Source organism: Blennius ocellaris, assembly GCF_963422515.1.
Source record: "Blennius ocellaris genome assembly, chromosome: 3".
Taxonomy (NCBI): domain Eukaryota; kingdom Metazoa; phylum Chordata; class Actinopteri; order Blenniiformes; family Blenniidae; genus Blennius; species Blennius ocellaris.
This window is the reverse complement of record NC_137652.1, coordinates 9,850,985-9,872,689: the sequence shown is the minus strand read 5'-3', so window position 1 is coordinate 9,872,689 and position 21,705 is coordinate 9,850,985. Positions and strand designations below refer to the sequence as shown.

Genomic DNA, 21,705 nt, shown 5'->3' with positions numbered 1-21,705 from the left:
GTATTAATTGCATGTGGCTGTGGAGGTTTTTTTGTACAACATATCACTTCACAGAGATTATTGTAATTTTGAATGTAGTGAAATATAGACAATTTAAATTCTTTCACTTGTAAAGTAATAACCTGGAATAGGAATTCATGGAATTATAGTCACACGTTTGCAGTGATTGCTGTCCTCCACATCTCACAAAAGTACACATTGACAAGTTATTTAGTCATTTATTAGTAATTTGAAACTTTGGTTGAAGAAAGTATTTTCATTAAAAGTCAGTTAAACACTGCTTTGATGCACTCGCTGCTTGTTCCTAAAACTGTTTGCATACTCCATAAATATGGTAAAGCACAGATTTTGGTCAACTTACAGCATTGACAAAATATTGGTGTTGAATTTACTTGGACAGCAGCGTTAATGTTACTCTACCTTGAAAGAAAAAAAATCTTGAAAAAAGTTATACTTTCTGCCAGACTTCATTTAACTTTCATAACGTTGACACATTTATACACTATTCAGGCCACATTCTCAGCCAGAGTCCCGCAACTAGTGGAGACCTGTTTAACGCTGCTTGCAGCTTTAATTTTACTGTTTGTGTTTTTGTTTGTTCTCTTACTCCTTTTAATGTGCCACTCTAGCTCACCTATTTATTTCCTATTTATTTAATTTTTCTTTGTTTAATTCTTAGCTGTAGCTACTAGAAAAGCTCATTCGTTTAGCAAACTCCTCAGCTCGAGTTCTTACTCAGTTTCTTTGGTATATTGATTGATTTCCTTTGAGCAAATAAACACATAGTACAAAATTCACCATGGCGTCACGAGTTGGAAGAAAAACGTACCTTGGTTTGGCTGCATCACCTTATACTAAAATATTCAGAGTTGTTTTTTGTTTTTGAAAGTAATGCTTGCAAGCATTGCTTTCAAAAACAAAAACCAAAGTTTGACCCATTTTTAAAAGATGAATGAGCCAAGATCCAGGTCTTGTTTTCCTAAAACCAGTATGATGCTTCTTACAGGTAATGAGTGCCTGTGACGTAATTTATTACGATTAAAATACCGTAAAAGTATAACGCATACATAGACACAGTTTTATTTTGTTTAGTGAAATGTCTCACAACTACAATCAATCTTGTCTTTAATTTTGTGATTCTTGAGATAAGTTTCATTCAATCAATAATCGATAATTTAGTGACGACGAGGGGTCGTATCAGTGAACACAAGGAAACCGCAAAAGTCCCATCTCACCGTAAAATGTCACTCACTCAGTGGTGCAAATATTCCACTTTTAATGTGAAATTCGTCACAGGAAGACGGCACTTTTATTGTGAAGAGCGGAGGTTGTTTTTAAATAAACCTCACAAAAGATATAATAAATATTCAGCATGTTGTAAATGTTTTTTTCAGGGACGGGAATTATTTGTAATCGTCAAGATCCCACAAGACGTGAAGGATGAACTGATTCCCAGCTGCGCACTGGACAGAAGAAGAGTGAGGTGAACGTTACAGAACTTTTTTCAAACGCCCTAACCGGCCGCTCGCGCCTGGTTAGCATCGTTAGCCGCTCTTGCTAACTTTAGCTAACCAAGGCCACCTGTCACATATTTTTTAGATTTTCAAAGGTTAAAACACATTTGACATATATTGGAAGTATTGCAGATGCGAGTATACATATACACAACCTAACCACGCTTTATCTGGCACTGTTTTTGTCGACATGGCTCACTTCGGTGAAGGATACACAAGTGTCACCTGCTAAGCTAACTGAACGGGAGCAGCTTGATAGTCGAGGAAAGGCCACGAGGCGAAATTAACAACAATTTGACCCAGAGTAACCTCACATGTCAGCGTTATTTTAGTTTTCACACGTCTGACGTGTGCTATGTAACAGTGGAGGTCTTTTACAGTGGTTATGTGGTGGCATTGTTACGACATACTGTAAAACTCCACATTGAGACCACGTATCTCTGTTGTTAATTCTACATTTTCGAAACAAATGCCCCTCAGCCGACTTGGTTTAAAGTTTTTACTGCATAATGGGTGAATCCTCGTACCTACAAAGTAGCCACATAGAAATCTAGTGTATTATAAAAGTGTTTCTATTCTATTCTGTACATATTATGTGTTTATGACATCTGCTTGACCGGATTCTTGGTTGTAGACGTGTATTACTGTCCTTGCACTTGTTATGGCAGTAAGATCAGGTCAGACTCACATCTTGATTAAACAACAGTAGAAATAAATGATACTAATACAGAGCCTCAAATAATTGAACGGGCCAAGAGATATTTTTATGTTACACTGAATAAAAACTGGAAGTCGCAGCAGTTATTGTAGATGGGTGATCCCTGAGCACTGACAAATATTACAAAGTGAATAGTATCCAAAGAATATATAGATTTATTTATTATAAAAACACCAGCTAAAAAGGCCAAATGTGTACTGTACTGAACCTTTAGTTTGCCACTCATCTATACATAAGTTGACAATTGACTTGTGTAATATACATTAAATATTTATCACTATTAGGAAAATTAATAATTATCCAAATAAACACACAGAATGATCCGAACAGAAATACCACACACACCCTAAAATGTTCTTCCTTCATCTTTAAACCCTCAACAGCTTGCTGACTGCTAAGTTTCACCAAATGAAAATCAGGAGCACAGATTTTTTTTCTCTCACAAAACCAGCACTTATACAATAGAGAGAAATGCCATCAATAGATGAACTAAAGATTAACCCAACTTATTTTCTTCCTGTCAGATCATGTCTGCTGTTAAGGTCGCCCTGCAGCAGAGCCAGAAGAGTGCCAGGAAAAAATCCTCGAAGTCGTCGTCGGAAGAAGTGTCGCCAGACTCCAAGTGTCCCATCTGTTTGGACAGATTTAACAACATCTCCTACTTGGACCTCTGTCTGCACAAATTCTGTTTCCGCTGTATTCAAGAGTGGTCGAAGAACAAAGCCGAATGTCCCCTATGCAAGCAGCCGTTCAATTCAATCTATCACAGTATCGAGTCAGACCAAGACTTCAAGAAGTATGACCTACGGCCTGTGGATAATGGCTCTTTTGGGACCTTTGAGGGTGTGCGGTTTAGGTACCGCACCACTCTGACAGGAGTCCGTCGGCACATGGAGGGTGCTCGAACGTCCGCCCCTCCAGACAACGGAGTCCTTTTTGAACCCTCGCTAAACCCTCTCCAACAGCGACAAGACCCCTATGTACGCCGCATGATGATGAGGCTGGCAGCCAAGAGGAGAGCCGCGAGGGAAGGCAGAGCAGTGAACAACATCAGAGAGCAGGAGATGGTAACCTTCAGGAGGGAACTGTACCGGCAAGGCTCGAGGGTTCGGAGTATCCGCGACGGCGGACGCTCCCGAGACACCTCAGCCGAATTCTACCGAAGGAATCCCGCCTGCTTACATCGACTGATCCCCTGGTTGAAGCGAGAGCTGGTGGTGCTGTACGGGGCGCATGGCTCTTTGGTCAACATTGTGCAACACATCATTATGTCACGCATCACACGTTTTGACATGGAGGACCAAGCGATTCTGGAGGAGCTCAGGCCATTCCTGCAGGGTCGCACAGAGCACTTTCTGCACGAGTTCATCAGCTTTGCGAAGGCCCCCTTTAATATGGAGGCCTATGACGAGCACGCTGTCTACGACTGCCCGACGCCATCCTCCAACGAAGGCGGCAACTCCAACTCATCTGTGATTGCTATCTCAGAAGATGAAATAGACTCTGCAGAGCTGAGCCGCCCAGAAGATGCCACATCCTCTCTGAGCCACTCGATGTGGGATGATGAGACACCCGGACCTTCTTTTTCCACCGCAGCAGAGCAGCGCAGGGCGGAGCACCAATCTATCCTGGACTGGGATTCAGATAGCAGCTTAGAGGGGGAGGCGCAGCAGCTTGAAACGTCACCACGACCAACAAGTCCGATTACGCAAACCAACTTGGATGTGGTGGAATATGACACAGAGGAGCACGTGCTTTCCGACAGCGACGACTGTGTCATTGTAGGTTTTGTCAAGCCCACATCAGAGCGGACTCCTGAGCTGGTTCAGCTCACGTCTGATTCTGAGAATGAAGATACCAAAACAGTTCCTCTTCTCCCTCGACACATCCGTTTCACCAGTCCCAGCCCCGCTGCCTCGCAAAGCAGTGATGTTACCAAACAATCCGAAAACGTCGAGTCAGACCACCATCAAGTGTTGGACTCGAGGACAAGACAGAGCTCTTCATCAAATATAAACAACCCACTGAGAATGTCGGACAGAACAGAGAGAGATGGAGATTCTGCTATAGCCAAGAGATCTAAGAAGAGCGACGCATCAAAAGGCAGAGACCACAGAAGAAGAGGAAGGAGGAAGAGGTCAGTAAGTGGAGAGCACAGCCTCTCATGCCCGAAGGTCTCCAACAGCACTTATTCAACTGAGAGAGGTTATTTATACCCAAGTGGCCGAGAGTACTCGAAATGTGACAGCACTTATAGAAGGAGAGGAGGTGACCACACTACTTATCAGTCGTATAGCCATTACAGCCAGGAAAGGAGTGAGAGTGGGACACATTGCACACAGAGGAAGTCCTACTATTACAGTAGCCACAAATACTTCGAAAGGCGCTCTCAGTCTCGCAGCCGCAGCAGGGACTCCCAACAACGAGGCCGGGGACATTCTAGATCTCGGACTTACTCCAGCAGTCGCTCCCCTTCGTTGAGAAGCGGATCCCATCATGACAAACCCGGAGGTAAAAGAAAATACAAAACGAGGCATCTCGAAGAACCGTCAGAAGGCGACACGAAACACAAGAGAAAAAACAAAGAGAAGCGTGGGAAAAAATCCAAAGAGCGATCGCGAAAGACCAGCAGGAGTGTCAGCGTGGAGCTGGTCAATGACGGGGAATCCTGTGAGCGGAGCAAGCGTCACCACAAGAAAAAGAAGAAGCACAAGAAGAGGAGCAAAAGTCACCGGAGCGGTCGCTCGGAGAAGCGCTCACCCACCGTCATTACCATCGATAGTAACAGCGATTGTTTTTCCCCCGGTCACGTGACCCAGACGGGTGGCACGAATAACGAGAACCCGCTCCAACCTGCGTCACAAGACGCAGCCGACACCGACGGGACGGACTAGTTGTATTGACGGACCAGCCCGAGACCGGTAGTTTGGAATTAAAAACAATCAATTGACTAAGATCACCACACTTTAAGGGAAGTGGCAGATACGCATAAATGGAAAAAAGAAAACATTTTAAACTGTGCCGCAAGTATTTTCTGCCGTGATTGAACAGAGTACGACTGTGGAACAAGCAGAGCTCCGCAATGAACCAGACACACATCATCAGTGTCCCAGTTGATTGACACACAACACAAAGTCGAGGTTTTACTGTGCAACGTGCCACAATGAATAGAGAAGAACCGGAAAATACTGGAAGCTGCTCTTCCTTTTTGTGTCACTTTTAAGTTTGGAATCTCAAATAGTGGTTTGCTTTGTAATACTTCCAAGGTGCTCTCAGGAATAATATTTTTACATATTTTTGTTAAATGATTTCGATTATTTTCTTAAAACAATACAGTTGTTATTTTTTTTTTTCAACCTGCTGCTCCGAAGTACTAGTTTATATTTGCTGCTGGTGTTTGAATTTCTGAATGACATCTTTTCAATTAAATGTATTTAAAAACAAATCGATAATTCCTCCCTGTGCTCTGATTTGTTAGTCCTGCTTTTCTTTTTTCTCATGTTGAATAGAATAAGAGTTTTGACAGCCGTGTTCGATCAATCACGACGACCGTGTTTTGGCCGCTGCTTTCCAGGGTCAGTTGATGTTGATCCGCACGTTTGACCGTCAACACTACTCCCGCTTTAATTATTCATCATAGATCTGCAGTCTGACATCATGAATATGGCTCTACTGATGGGAATTTGGATTATAATCAGAGAATATTAACACTGAAACAAAATGACTGACATGGATACATCAGACATGCTGGAATTTCCCTGGTACTTTGTCTGTCAAAACACAAAAAAGTAGACATCTATTCATCTGTCTTCTGCTTTGTCCAATTCAGGGTTGAACTGCTCAGATGATTACTAATATTTAAAAACGTCAGATATGTTTTATTTCGTTTTGAGGAATTATCACAATCACTTTTTTATATGTTGCAAATTCAAAAAAAATAAGAATCACAATTAAAAGCTTTTTTTTTTTTTTTTTTTTACAGCCAACCGTCTCCATGGATAATTTCAGAATTATTTCAAATCAAGTCATTGTTTCAGTTTAAAATCAACACAGAGACAAACAGGACATAATTTAACAGAAGCTTTTGCAGGTTTCAATCCAATGAATATTTCACAAAATGAAATGAACTGATTACAGAGATTCTTTGCTGCATCAGGATAAATTAATTTATGAGAGAATAATTGATATACGATAGTTGAAGTATGAGTATATGAGGAATGAACTTCTCCCAGTTAGTAAATTAGAGAGTGTCCTCAGTGTGCAGCCTTGAGCCATAAAAGATGCATCATTAACATCTTTATGGGGGCAACGTTAGCACCAACACGGTTGAATAAACACTTGGGGTTCCTCTACATTATCAGAATAAGGCATGATGCTTTACGCTTCATGGGAACTTTTGCAAAACACGGACTCAAGCTGCAGATTTGATGAAGTGGTTCTCCAAGTCCAGCAGCACAGTCTTCATGGAGGATTTCATGAAAAGGCCAACAAGGCGTGGGCCCAGTCCGGGGGATGAAAAGCACTTGGGATCCAAATTCAGAGGGTTAAATGTTCTATATTATACAGTTATTCAATGTTTTTTTTTTTTACATAGGTGTCACAGGACCAATAACACTGTAATCAAAATGCATTGCCCCAAATCCAGCCTTGGCAAAAAGAAAGAAAACCAGGACCAACAATAAAGGTAACCTGACATCTATCTAAAAACACTCAAAAAGTAAATGAGCAAAAAGGCGGAAAAGTGAAAGAGTGAATACACACATGTAAACACAGGATGCGAAATGTTTAAAGGATACTTTATTTCAACATTGTTCTGAAGGAGGCTTTTTTTTATTTGCCCCATTTGTTAAAAATAAATAAATAAATCTGCTTTTACTGTGAAAAGAAACACAGGAAGTGAACCGTGATGTCCGGAGCTCAGTCAGTCGGATGTCGTTAAGAGGTTCAACTTTCTGTAATCTCCACTTTTCTCCACAGCAGAAACACTCGTTATGGCCTCCACGGTGCCCATCAAGGTAAAAACAACACAAAACAAAAGCAAAGAAAACTGTCGTCTTATCACAGATTTTACATTGTGACGTGAATGGATCCGCTTATGGGGGGGGGGAGTCAATAACGGAGGGGCTTTTACACCAGATGTGTTCGCGCTGCAGGCTGGGAATGCGGAACGAAGTCGATCGGGATGTTAGCATCACATTAGCAAGCTGTGAGGGAGCCGGGGTGTTTTTCTAACACTCAGAGTAGTGTGTGTGTTGGGGGGGGGGGGGGGATGATCCTGGATCCTGTGCCACATGGTCGCAGACCCGCAGCACCATGACAGCCTGCAGCCGGAAGGAAACGGAAGAAACAGCCGTCATCATCTTCAATCTCACCGTGAAAACTTCACATAACCAAGCCAGGGGGTTGTTTCCATCCCAAGTTTCATTGTGTAGAGAAAAAAAACAAAGAAAAAAGGGACCACCGAAAAGAAATGTGCAGGTGTTATGCTAAGTTCTGCAACGCTCGATAAATGCCACCCCCCTTCCTCGTGCTGACACGTGCAGAGAAATGCATTGAACGTCACTGTGTGTGTGTGTGTGTGTGTGTGTGTGTGTGTGTGTGTGTGTGTGTGTGTGTGTGTGTGTGTGTGTGTGTGTGTGTGTGTGTGTGTGTGTGTGTGTGTGTGTGTGTGTGTGTGTGTGTGTGTGTGTGTGTGTGTGTGTGTGTGTGTGTGTGTGTCACATTTAGTACTGAACTCAAAAGAGAGAGGTGGTGTGGTGTTTGGCACTCACACCAACAGAATGCTCACTTTGAGGTTGTGACGCCTCTCTTTGTGTACTTTACATGCTCTCTCTCTCCTTTTCTCTCTCTCTCTCTCTGTCTGTGTGGGCACTTTGCATGTTTTCTCTCTCTGCCTTTTGCATGTTCTCTCTGCCTTTTGCATGTTATCTCCCTCTATGCAGTTTGCGTGCTCTCTCTCTCTATGCAGTTTGCATGCTCTCTCTCTCTCCAATTTGCATGTTCTCTCTCGCTCTCTGTGCAGTTTGCATGTTCTCTCTCTCTCTCTCACTCTCTCTTTCTCTCTTTCATTCCCCCCATCTCACACACGTGTTGCAGTGTCTGTTGCCTGAACACTGAATGGTGTGTGAGCTGTTACTGCTGCTGCAGGTGGATTATTCAAAGCCTGTTCAAGCAGTGCAATGTGCCCTTTGAGCAAATGTCTATTTCCAGTCCAGATCTGTGTATTTTAGTGACTTTAACTTGCCTGTGAAGTGTGAATGTTTGTAAGCTGGTGTCACTTTCAGCTTCCTGCGACCCACTGTGGTATTGACAACGGAAAGAGGGGATTAAAAGCACAACATTCTTTGATACCAAAAGGTGTTGGGTTTTTTTTCACATTAGATGAGTGCATTCAGTTATTATAAAGCATTGTAAAATAATACTTTAAACCTCTGCTGTCTCAACTACATCAAAGTCAGTAACTTTTAGTAAGATTCATATTAGTTAACACACAGTCTCGTGGAGAAGATAATGAAGATAAGGCTAATGTGGTCGAGTGAAATACAGGAGCACCTTCCATATTAATATGTTTGTTTGGCGTTTGAAAAACTGACCATCAGCAGTTTAGATTTAAAAAACAAAACAAAACCCTCCAGTGAGCCTGTTTGAAATTGAGGGAATCGGTTCCAATAATACAGAAAGCAAAATCAAACAAAGATATCACCATCGACTTCAGTCTCTGACTGTATTTTATTAGTCCCCCGTCGGTGACGTTGGCCTCAGATCGAACTCTGTTCTGCTTGTGCTCAAAATTCAAACCTAAGACAGTTGAGCTTTGTTCTCATCTCCGTATGAATCATTTAAAAAATAATCATTAAATACTAACGGAGGCCTTCATCGACAACCTTTCTGACCCCGAATACATCTTGTGATATCCGTGTGAGAGGGACGCACTTGTGACCCGAACGTGATCATGTCAGCTGTGTGATGAACGATGCATATGCTGCAGCTTTACTCTGGTATTTGCAAACGTCTCCAGAAGCCACACGCTCGTCACGCCAGATGGATTTGAACAAGCCTCGGCTCCAGTATTACATCTGATGAAATAAAGGTGTTTTAACTTCTCTCTCATTTTACCGCCAGATTGGAATCATTGGGGGTTCGGGCCTCGACGACCCGGATATCTTGGAGGGGAGAACCGAGCGCTACGTTGATACGCCATATGGAAAGGTGAGCTGTACTGCGTGGCCTTCAAAGTGTAACGGGTTGAACTGGTTTCAGTGTCTCTAATCAGAATATCATTGTTTTTTTGCCTCCTGAACAGCCGTCAGATGCGTTGATCCTGGGGAAGATAAAAAATGTAGAATGTGTGCTCCTTGCGAGGTAAAAACCGGATGTGGAAGTGGAAGTTGGGACTTGTTTTCTGTTAGCACCATCTAGTGGTGAAACCATACAAGTGTTCGATGCCGCCTTAAAACTGTGTTTGCTCTTGGCGGATCTTGTCGTTGGCAGACATGGCAGACAACACACCATAATGCCGTCCAATGTGAACTACCAGGCCAACATCTGGGCCCTGAGAGAAGAAGGATGCACACACCTGCTGGTCACCACGGCCTGTGGCTCCCTCAGGGAGGAGATCCAGCCGGGAGACATCGTCATCATCGACCAGTTCATTGACAGGTTAGTTCGAGACGACTTCCCCGGCAGGTCAGATGAAAAAGGGAGGAAACTCCCTGCTGGATTTACATAGATCGTGTCTTCTATTTAAATATCACAAAGTCCATGTTTACTTAATTCTATTCAACTCATTAGTGGGCTTCTTTGTGCCATCCATTGTTAATATTAACATTACTCACAAACTCAGTTTCAGGAGTTTAAAAAAAAATGGAGCACTCAAGTCATGTCTGGCAAGTTTTACATAATAATAATATACTATTTATCTTTCATCGATTTACATTTTAAAATACAAAATATAGTGTGGCAATATCTAACTTAATAATACTCTCTATCACAATATATTCCTTTCTGTCTGTGCTTTAGGTTTTTATTCACAACTAAAGTGGCTCCAGCAGCAATATAATAAGATGCCTTGATGCCACACACACACACTCTTTGTGTTGCTGCTGACAGCAGGTTGAGGTCATTGCTCACAGTTCAGGTGTTCTCATGGGCCTCGCTGCAGGGATTCGTGTCACTGAATGACACATGCCGCCGGACTCGCCCCCGCAGCTTTTGTCACTCGATAACAAGAGTGGGATGTTAGGGACAGTCCTTCCAAGTCACACGGTTGTTTTGCCGTCCCGTTCAGTGGGAAACACTCGTTCCTTCTGCTCGATATTGTATCTGCTTCTCGAATGTCACAGTTTGCTCCGAGCCGTGGAGGAATGAACGCGTTTCTCACCGTGACCTTCCTCCAGCGGTGTCGAGAGCGCCAAGTTCCCTGTGAAGGTATTTCTAACGGTTGTGGCTCCTTCCTGTTTGTCTCTTGATTCCTTTATTGTGTGACTCGCTTTGTGACGTGAGAGTTTCAGCACGGCGACGTTAATAACCCTGGAAAGATCGCCAGTTTGTCACAGGTCAAGCACAGCGAGACATCGATTTGATAGTTTTTTTAAAATTTTATTTCGAATGAAGGAACAATTAAAATGAGATGAAACAATGGAAAGGAAAAAAATCAAATAGACGTACAAAAAAACATTCACACCTGTCATCACACTGGTGTTATAATGTTGATTTGTTGTCATAGTTGAGTCACCCCTTTAGCAGTATTTCTGTGTTTTCCTCTGTGAACTGTTACAACCGATCCTCGTGTGTGAACACATGAAGTCGTCGGTCTCAGCAGTTCAGATTACAGTTGGTGAATTCTTCCTGAAGCAGACTTGCCATTCGCCGTGATGATATGCGTTTGTTTCACGGGAAGCATGTTCAGACCTCCAGGCATATACACACACACACACACACACACACACACACACACACACACACTGCACATGTAGCTCACAGAGATCATGACCGTGTGTTGTGCTCCCGGGTTCGCTGCTTGCGGAAGTGTAGTCAAGCTTCAACAATGTGCTCGCTGTGAGATGTGCCGTTACGATTGCCAGTCTTATTCGCCACGAGTCTGCAATACAACTGGTTGAAACCGGGATAAATGTGTAAAGTCTTCACACAGCCAGCGTGGCGTCCCACACCCCGGAGGTTTTTGGGGGTTTGTCGGCCGTGCTGGCGACGCCGCTCCATTACCAGTATCAAACACAAACAAAACCTGTTTATTCCAAATGAGGAAGTGACATGTTTGGACGTGCTCAGACTTGTCCAACAGCATGTGACAACATACTTGTAAAGGCTCCGTACTGGCGCTTCCTAGTTGTTGTGTCTAAACCAACCACTAGGCGACTTTATGATAAGTGTCTCTTTGTCAGATTTTACCCTTAATCCCTCACACAATGTACCCAAAAAAAAAAATTCTTATTCTCGTTTAGATGTCAAATCTTCGGCAATCCTCTGATTTTATGAAATTGTTCCCAATTTTAATCTGCTTGTGACTTGAGGTGATTTATTCATTTTCTGCTGCCTTTTATTCGTTCTGGCTGAGTGGCTTCTGTTGCATTTCAGCCTTCAGTTGACTGATTATGCTTCCCTTCATCTTTTCCGCTATTCTATATTAAGAACAGAGAAACTCTCCACTTCTGACTCTGTAGGCGGCATGGTGGAGTTGCGTTTAGCAGTTTCAACTCAACAGTAAAAAGGCCAGGGTCGGTTTTCTTTGGCCAAACTTTTCTTTGCATGTTCTCCCTGTGCACGTGGATGGATCTTCCTGGCAGCGCCAGCTTTCCCCTGCATTTCAAAGATGCGCTCGTTCGTGTTGTCGGAGACTCGAGGCGAATGGAGAGTTTAAGGAACATAGGAGTTGATGAATAAATGAGACAAAATTACAAAACGGGACAAAAATACAATCAGTAGTTTACATCAACAATTTAAACTGAATGGCATTGTCAGCTTTTACATGTGACCAACGCATGGCAGCAGAACTGAATGTGACTAACGCATGGCTGACTTCAGCACATTCTTTAGAACATTTTTTTGGGGGGAATAATTGATAATTGCAGGGTGTGGGAGCCATTCCCCGCAACAATGCTCCTGAACTCAGGTGACTAATTAAATGCCAGGCCAACATAACTTGATTTCTATTGCATAAACAAGCATTGTGCTCAGCTCATAGTTTAGCCCACGCATCTGTGCTGTTGGTTTTGAGCAGGGCAGGACCGCAGCTGCAGCTCACAAAATATTTAAAGCGTGGCTTCAGTCTCTCCGTGCCAGGGCCGTGAGTAAGCGACAGGGCTGGGCACACAGGCTTTCAAGATTATTGTCAATAAAGGCATTCATATTTTGGATGTCTAAGATAATTGTGTCATGACTCTGGAAACCAGAGAATGGCGTCTTCAAGTCATCCATATGAGAGAGATTGTTGGGATGATCTCGGCGTATGATGATCTGCACACTTCCTCATTCGAGGGTGTGTCGTTATGTACTTGTTCATTTACGCGGTTTTTTTTTTATTTGTCCTTCTGCTGAAAACGGCCAAACTGCAAATGCGTATTTCTGCAGAAATGTTGACACAAAGTGTATTTGTGAGTCTTTCTCTTTGTTGAGCTCGTGATTCTCTCGGCTCGTTCTATGTCGGTCGGATCGCTCCCAGCCGAGTTGAAGCAGTTGCCACATTGGCGGAGTTCCTTTTAGGCTGACGTGCGTTCCGCGTCACCGCCCCAACTCACCCAAAACAATCTCGGGCCTTGTTTACACGCCAGCGATTGCAAGCGAAAATGCAAAAACATTCCTTGCGTTTTGGGTGTCCGTTCGGACGACAGCGGTGCCGCTGAAAACGCAACGTTTTGGAAGTGGCTCCCAGGGTGGGACTTTTCGAAAACGCTCGGGCTCCTTGTAGATGCTGGAAACGCTGCGACTGCACACGTGCAGCACGGCCGTGGTAAATAGTTGGGGCTGCACATGAAGTAGACTGACAGTAACGACGATGGCGACCTCCATATTGTCATGACCCCCGGTATTCTCCGTGGACGTGGTAGTTTTATAGTTCAGGGCCTGTTGGAATACCAATCAAACATTGTCTGTGCATGCAAATGTCTGTGTGCTCGTCATTGTTATTGTTCATATCTGTGTGGTTTCATTACAAAAATCAAACGGCAGACGCCCTTGTTTTCTTCATTATGCTCAAAATCCAAGTTGTGCAGTTGGTAAGCCCCATGACTCGGGACCGCAAATGTTTCCACATATTTTGCAAAGTGTTTTTGCAAATTCCATTCGGAGAGGCGGGAAGTGTCACCTGGTGTTAGTCACACATGTTATTACTGTTCTAGCATCATACAAACAATTCTAAAGTTCCGCAGAGCTCATTGAGGATACTTGTGGGAGTGTGCAAAGCTGTCATCAAGGACAACTGTGTTCACTTAGTCATCTGAACTATGAAAGTGTATTGTTGTCCTTGGTATGAGAATACAATCTGGAAATTAGTGAGTGAAATGGAGAAAAAAGGCTGAAATCAGTGGGCGTGTGGGGTTAAATGGTTGACTGCCTCTGACTGTATGAATCAGAATAGGAAACAAGTTTGGATATATCTTCACATTACGTTACATCACATCGCGTACTGCCGCGGAGCCGAGTGAGTGAAGGACTCCTGATGTCTTCAGGTCACTGCTTGAAGTGAATCGGCCTCTTGTGTGCTCCTGACCCGTCCCCAGAAAAAGAGCGAAGGACGAAACAGGCTGGATCTGTGCCTGTCGCAGACTTTACCGACCCAGCAGGACTGGAAACCACTGAAAGATGTTTGTTGTGAAGAAGCTGGATGCCTGTGATGTTTGTACCATGTCGAGTGGCTTACTGGAGGAAGCTGCCGTCGTCATACCCATAAATCAATAAATATCGCCATACTTCTGAAGTCGTTCTTGTTCTGTATATACGCACTCTCGCTCTTGTCTGCCTTTTATTTTCAAATTTCAGACCATAGCAAGGCATATTTAAGATTGACACATATAAAATCAATATTTGCATTACTCAGAATTATGAATTTCAGCAACTATGTTTAACCACTGCAGTTGTTTGTCTCGGTGAGCTTGACAATACCTTTAAAAAAAAAAAACAACAACTTTGATCTGTTTTCTTCTTGCCAGGACAACCAAGAGAGCACAAACGCTGTACGATGGGCAGCCCACAAGCCCCCCTGGTGTGTGTCACGTCCCCATGGCCGAGCCTTTCTGCAACAGAACCAGAGAGGCGAGTCCACTCAATTCACACACGTCAATTTTGTATGTTGGAAGTATTTGACAATTCTCATCAGTCTATTGAAAACAAGGTATGAGTTGACAAAGTGTAAAACGTCTTCAATGATCCCGAGTGCTCGGCGGCACAGTGAAACTCTAAAGAGCAGCGGAACGACGCGTTTCCAGTTGTCGCGTCGTTCCCTCTCGGGTGCACAATGGATGACGTTGGCCGACTGTCTGTCCGGGCGCAGGTCTTGGTCGAGGTGGCCCGCGGTCAGGGGATCAAGTGTCACGTCCGAGGAACCATGCTGACCATCGAGGGGCCTCGCTTCTCCTCGCGGGCCGAGAGCCTGATGTTCCGCCAGTGGGGTGCCGACGTCATCAACATGACCACTGTGCCAGAGGTGGTGCTCGCCAAGGAGGCCGGCTTGTGCTATGCCAGCATCGCCATGGCAACCGACTACGACTGTTGGAAGGAGCACGAGGAAGCGGTGAGTGGGAGGGCCAGAGGTCCTAACCGTAGGTCTGAATCACTTTGATGCTCCTCGGGGTCCGTTGAGTCCGTTATAGGCTGACGTCATGTTCTGCCGCCTGACCGCTGTCCCACTTTGTCTCATTGTACTGCCGACAGTGGACAGAATTTCAATTGCATCAAAAATAGACTTCACTTGTATAACGTGCGGCTTCAATCTCTAGATCCTAATAAAGGCAAACATTTGGACTTGGTTGTAATACCTGCATACGCATCTCATACTTGGAAGCATTAATCCACAATGGGCAGAAATCAGAGTTGACACTGTTCGGAGGAAGTTATGTATTGTGGGTCAGCAATTTTTTTTTTTTTTTTTTTGTAGCAACTGTAAATTTCGCCATTGCTGCTCGGCATCGTATACCTGTCTGAACCTGTTTGTTCCTCAACTTACCAATTTGTTTTCCCCAAAATGACAACCCGCCTGGGAACAGATGTTTAACGTGATGTGATGTGGAATCTATTCAACACCCGCCCTCAGAGTGCCAAACCTCAACACAACAGAGCGCCTTGAAGGAACAGAAAGTTACAGTGAGTGCGGAGAGAAGCCGCAATCATGAACAGGGAGACGGCGAGCATGCAGAGTGGCCTTCATGCGCGTTGATTATGGGGGGTTTTTTTGAGTGCGGATTCACAAATCCGCTCATCCACGTGACATTCCCTGTTGAATTCGAACGTAACTCAAGTAGCAGGTGACTATTGAGTAATAATGTGCTGATCACTCATAACATGTGGTGAATACGGAAATTTTAGGTGTTTTTACAGTTTGAAAGGGACAAAATTACCTCGGCATGACTCAGCAAAGTGAACAGTGTTCGAACGACAACAAACTCAAGTCAAGACCTGAAGCTATGTCCAAGCGTGAGACTGTTTAAAAAAAAAAAAAAAAAAAAGGCTCCGACATAAAATATTACCCAGGTACAGTGATGAAGAACGGGGAGGAAACTATAGGGTGTCTCTTGCACTGTAAACAGGACTATACACTGGAGATTGTAGGTATATGTTATATAGGGATCTGGGTGTGAACAGGCATCTTGGGAAGGGGAGCAACTGTGTGAATGAATGCAAACTTGAAATTTTGTGTTTATATGTGTGGGTCTGTAAATATGTACATGTGTAAATATTATGTACATGTGTATAACACTTCTATATTAGGCAACATTCTTGCTTATAATACTAACTATTCTTAATACAGAAAGATGACTCTTAAATATTGGAGAAGGGGGTAGGTTTTGATTCCTACCCCTTTTTCCGGCGTGCTAATCAGATATGAGGTGTGTATGATTAAATGATTTATTATAATCAATGTGCGTGCAATGCGATTGCGCAACAAGTATGAAATGTCACATGCCTGACATGAATGAATTCCAAAATAAAAAGTGAAACCACGACTCGGCCTTTAAACAGGTTAGCCGAGCATCATCAGAGGTGCCAGGGGGTCATCAAAGTGTTCAGCGCTTTCGCCACACTTGTCCTTGGGACGTGTGCCAGGCGCTTGTAAAAGGGTTACGAGATAGAAATATGGCGACAACCGGGTCTGGACAGGGTCACTTCATACCTGTGATTACTCCAGGATATCCCATCAGAATCAGGAAAAAAAAAACTTGATTGATCTCCGGGGGGGGGGGGGAATTCTTGAACATCACTGGGGTGTGACACACGACCACCAACTGTCCAAAGCCAGTCCCTCGGTGAATACTGTGCTGCATCATTAGGATACACGGGTTTCTGCCACGTGTGCCAAGATGTGCAATAAAGCAATTACTGCACAATTATCTACAGATCTCTACTGTTAGCTGGGAGATAGGAGATGGTCTGATATTGTCACACAGCACAGGAAGCTTCCACTGGCAGTTTAAATGATTTAAATGGATCTAGTGTTGAAGTGTAAAGCTGGTTGTTTTGTTTTTTTTAATTACTATGCGTAAGCACTTCCTCCACCAGACTTTCATTAGTTAGATGGGCTTTTTATCATCTGTTCCCGTATATATCTGACAACAGGGGGGGGGGGCGGGGGTGTCACTCGGAAGCCACATGAGGCCACATGAGGCCACAGACTGCAGTTTATCTACTGTGTGTAGGCGAGTCTCTCTCTCTCTCTCTTTTTTTTTTTAATACGCCATTTGTCACTGATCCAGCTCAACTCACAACTCCAGTTCCGAGTTCCTGCAGCTGACCTCTTCCCCCTCCTGTTGCAGAACACTCGCCACATCCTTCCGCCCCCTCCAGCTCGCATGCTCCCTCCCTCCCGGCCTATTACCACCACCTCCTGCCTGCCGCCGCCACCGCCACCTCCTCTCCCCCTCACACTCCCCGCCTGTCGGCTCGGCTGCCAACCTCCGGTGGAAGCCCCGGCAGAGGAGGTTGAGTCACGCCGAGTCATCGGCTTCACTGTCTTCGTCCGGGCAAACGCCATGAAAACACGACCCCCAGCCTTTAGGGTTAGACTGTACAAAACAAAGCACTCAAGGGAAAAGTGAATTTAGACTACAGGAGATCAGTGGTTAAGGCTGTACTGTAACTCTTTGAATCGTTGTTCATTTATTCAGAACGTTGTGTGATTAAGTGCCTGTCAACATAGATGATAAACTGTTTGGAATTTTTATTTGAAGCCTTTTTCTTTTTCTTATTATTATTTTTTTTTTTTGCTTTACTGCATACAATGTGAATTGTGTTTTCGCCACCAAATCCACATAATGAGTCACTGGTGTGCAGAAGGCAGGTGGCCATCAGGAAGACAACTCCCCACTCTTTACATACACTCTGCCAGATTGTTGCATGAACCTGACAGCTGTTTCCACACACTGCTCAGGGCCTGTCCCTGTTGTGACGGCGATTTTGATCAAAATGTAGCTTTTCCTCACATTCCCATCCAGGAATGAGCTTGTGCTGCCCATATTTAGCTTTTTATTTATTTATTTTTTATCATTAAGGGATATATTGGCAGGGCAGTTTAAAAAAAAAAAAAAAAAAACAACTCTCCTTTAAAATAACCCTATTTACAAGATGTTTCAGAAATGATCTCCAAATCATTGAATCTCATATAATACCTATATTTTATTAGGTTTAATGTACCTGATAGTCAGATGTCATCAGTGGGTTGGTGTTCGTCATTCGATGGCCAAAATTAATTCTGTTTTCACAAGTCCAAGAAAACAATGGAAAGGATCTGGAGCAGCAATATTTAGTCACTGCAGATATCGGAGAGGAGGATACTCGCCTTCCTCCGAGGTCATCTCGGGGTAGAAGTTGGGCACTTAGTTGGAGAACAATATTCCCACAGGACTGTTTATTTTTTTACGGTTTATAACTGTTGACTTTTGCCGTTTCCATCTTAACTTAAAAATGCTTATGTCATCACAACATTGAGTAAACTGCCACCTCGATTGAAAACACTTTCATGGAGATAAATGAGTGGATTTGTTATCTTCTACTCACAAGAGGAGCTCTGGTTTCACTGTTTATATCGCACACGCTACAAGAAATGTCTGAATGTGTATTTTAATTGTATGCATTTCTATTTTTTTTTTCCTTCTCTTCCTCCTTTCAGGTTTGTGTCGACAACGTGTTGAAGACGATGAAGGAGAATGCCAACAAAGCCAGCAGTATCCTGCTCACCGCAATACCCCAGATTAGTCAGATGGATTGGGCTCAGACAATGAAGACTTTGAAAGTGAGTTGTCAGCTTTTCGATGATTAATTTCCGAGTTCGCGAAAGGCGTATCTGTTTATTTTCTCACTGCCCAACTTAAACCGAGATCTCAAGTCGACGTGTTTCCCGTTTTAGTGCACCGTCACTTGAACGTTGTTTCAAAAGGATAATCAAACTGTATGCTTTTGTGTGATCGCTTTCAAATGCACACCAGTTCGAGGCGGGGATTACCACACTGACGTACTTTCATTTCGGAGGATAACTCAGACAATGTGGCACACTGTGCTCCGCTGCACACCGATATTAAAAGCAATTCCTCTTATTGTGCCTCACAGTGAAGTGGTAGTTTCCACACTCGCCGGCTAATGAGCATGCCTCTTTTCTGTACCGAGCTTGTCAGGTTTTACTTCTCGTAGTCATAAAATAAAGTCTTTGGGGTAGTTTCACATTGGATGCGCATTTATCATCGTCTGAAAGCGGCATGTGCAACACGTATATCGCAGACGACTGAACGCCAACAAATTCAAAATGAAAGTAAACTGAATAATCTCGATTTAAAAAAACAAAAACAAACCATTGTACAGGAAAACGTTGCCAAACAAGCAACAAACTCGGCAAACTGCTTTGCTTCTCAGAACTACAGAGGAGCCGGTTGGAAAAGGAGGAGGAAAAGCACTGCCATTTGGAAGAACAAATCTCAAAAAGACATTTAAATGTTTAGATTTGCCTCAAGTCATTTTTTATCGCAATACTCGACAAGCGTTGTCGCGTGTTCAGCCGACACTGAGCAGCTCCAGTAACTCTACAGGGTCCGTAAGTGTGAGCGTGTGTGTGTGCTTTTCTGTCAATAATCAACTACGACCATCACGCCACACACATCGACTGAATGAAGTGGTACAGACGATTGATGGCCGAGCCTAGCACCTGCAAATTATTAAACTCATTTTTTGTTAATTTATCATTTCAGAGTGGAATTGCATGGCACCACGTAAAGTGCTTGGACAATACTGAGGTGTTTTCTAACTCATTTTATTGTTGTTGTTTTTTCTTTTCATATATTAATCATGTTACTATAATACAAGAGACTGAGATTGAGTAAAAATAGATGCATTAAAAAAAAAAGGAAATCAAATGCAAAGAAAAGAAAGAGGAAATAATTCACAAAACAAAAGATTACCAGGTGAGATGAGGACTGAGTCGGGCCAATATTTAGAATAAAAAAAACAAAAAACAGTGGTGTTCGAGAACAAATCCCTTAATGGGATTATGAGTGATCTATTGTGCACATCAGCAAAAATAAAATATGGATGAAGTGTTTTTACATCAGCAACTATACATGTTCTGTACATACTCTATTCAATTTGGTCCTATGTTTTTGGAACTGGAATTAGGAGTCCATCGTGGAAAGAAAAAAAAAAATAAATAAATAACAGCCATGATGATCACTGATTCTCCGAGAACTTGGCGAGATGGAAATGTGAAAGGGGAAAAGAAACATAAAAGAGAGGGGGAATAAGAGAAAGAAAAAAAAAGTGTATGTGGACTATGGGAGAAAATCTACTGGCAGACGTAAACTACAAAAGCAAAAAAAAATGAGAGAGAGAGAACAAACTCCCTCACATGTAAAAAAAAAAAACACAAAACCAACAAGACAATTTCATCTTCCTTCAATGACTCGGTGACACACAGAGGAGGCTAAAAGGCCGTTCGTCTTCTTTCTGTTTCAGTCGATGGCGCAGTCGTCAGTGATGTTACCGAAACACTGAGCGTGGGTTTCACGGGAAAGCAGGATCAGGATTCCAGACACAACCTCCGCACCGCACCGCCCCGGACACAGACGACAGACTCGACGCTGCCTGACGAATTCGTCATCAGTGAATCACAAGAAAGTGCCTCACATCAATAATGCACATGTTGCGCGTTCAGCAGCAGTTTCCACGTTTTGTCTCGACTGAAAATCCACAAAACGCACTCCCGACTCACAGGTTCTTCAATTCCTCTGGGGAAAAAGTTGTTACTCATGCCCAAACATGTTTGGGTAAAAATACATTAAAAAAAAAAACCAAACAAACAGATTAAAGCAGAATTAAATGTCAAAATGAAGATATTTTGTGGGTTTTGATTTTTGTTTGTAAATCTTTCTATTTGTTGCCTGTAAACCGTCAGTGTCTTTGTTTGCATTAATCCAGGATCCCATGAAGACGCTTTGCAAGCGCAGCACATAAATACTTTCCGACTGCCTCAGTTGCAGCACTTGCTTCTACTGTCAACGCCGACCCGGATGGCTGGAGAATACTTGTCTGATTTAATTTAGAAAGAAATCTAAGTGGCTGCATGGACTATTAGCTGAGTCTTGTTAGTACTGCAACAAATTAGTTTTTGCTTATAGAGACACTTTCTTCCCCCACCCAGCATTCATTTGATCAGTTACAGATTCAAAGCAGTTTACATTCAAGAGTATTAGTAGGTAGTTTTTTTGGATTGTATTTGATGATTGCTAGAAATGAATCACACAGTTAACATGTTTGATATACTGTGATAATAACAAAGAACTTTTGGGAACTTAAGTTCCGGTTTCTCTATTTTTGAGGTCATTTGATTGAACATTTGTCTTCTCAGAAATGTGTTTGACTTGCAATTTGTCAGGAGTACATTGCTCAACATGATTAGGCACGATGTATTTCTTCACTTACCCAACAGTACTAATATGCATCCTTCACTGTTTCAATAAAACCCTGAGATTTGACTTTTCAGAGTCGGTCATTCTTGAAGAGGTTTTTAAATCCATTAAAAAAAAAGAAGTGTGCTTGCTTTAATAGATTTAAGAAGCTGCTTCCCACACACAAGGTACATTTATTTCTTTTCACAAATTAAAACAAAGGGGTTAAAACTGCATAAAAAGGAGAATAAGGTAAAAGCATATACCGTAATGAGTAAAGTCTATTGTTTACATGGTGAACGAGGGGGTGAGAATTATAGTGCGAGTCGATCTGCAGAGTGGTTTCCTAGGAAGTGCTAAGTTGAGCAAGCTCAACACT

The 21,705-nt window shown here is 43.0% G+C and overlaps 1 protein-coding gene across 1 annotated transcript; it reads left to right on the top strand.

Moving 5' to 3' along the window:
* Positions 1–1,355: 1,355 nt before the first annotated feature.
* Positions 1,356–21,399, top strand: LOC308149345 (uncharacterized protein). Its single transcript, XM_080521050.1, has 10 exons — positions 1,356–1,483; positions 2,757–5,125; positions 7,542–7,710; positions 9,355–9,441; positions 9,536–9,594; positions 9,724–9,891; positions 14,397–14,499; positions 14,738–14,977; positions 18,566–18,688; positions 20,395–21,399. The coding sequence occupies exons 2-10, from the start codon at positions 2,760–2,762 to the stop codon at positions 20,431–20,433; spliced, it is 3,354 nt and encodes a 1,117-aa protein (XP_080377176.1). The 5' UTR covers positions 1,356–1,483; positions 2,757–2,759; the 3' UTR covers positions 20,434–21,399.
* The last annotated feature ends 306 nt before the right edge of the window (positions 21,400–21,705 follow it).

Coding starts and splice junctions, on each gene's coding strand:
- LOC308149345 (XM_080521050.1), top strand. CDS start 2,760: ATGTCTGCTGTTAAGGTCGCCCTGCAGCAGAGCCAGAAGAGTGCCAGG. Junction 7,711..9,354: donor CACCGAAAAGAAATGTGCAG/GTGTTATGCTAA, acceptor TTTTACCGCCAG/ATTGGAATCATTGGGGGTTC. Junction 9,892..14,396: donor ATCGACCAGTTCATTGACAG/GTTAGTTCGAGA, acceptor TCTTCTTGCCAG/GACAACCAAGAGAGCACAAA.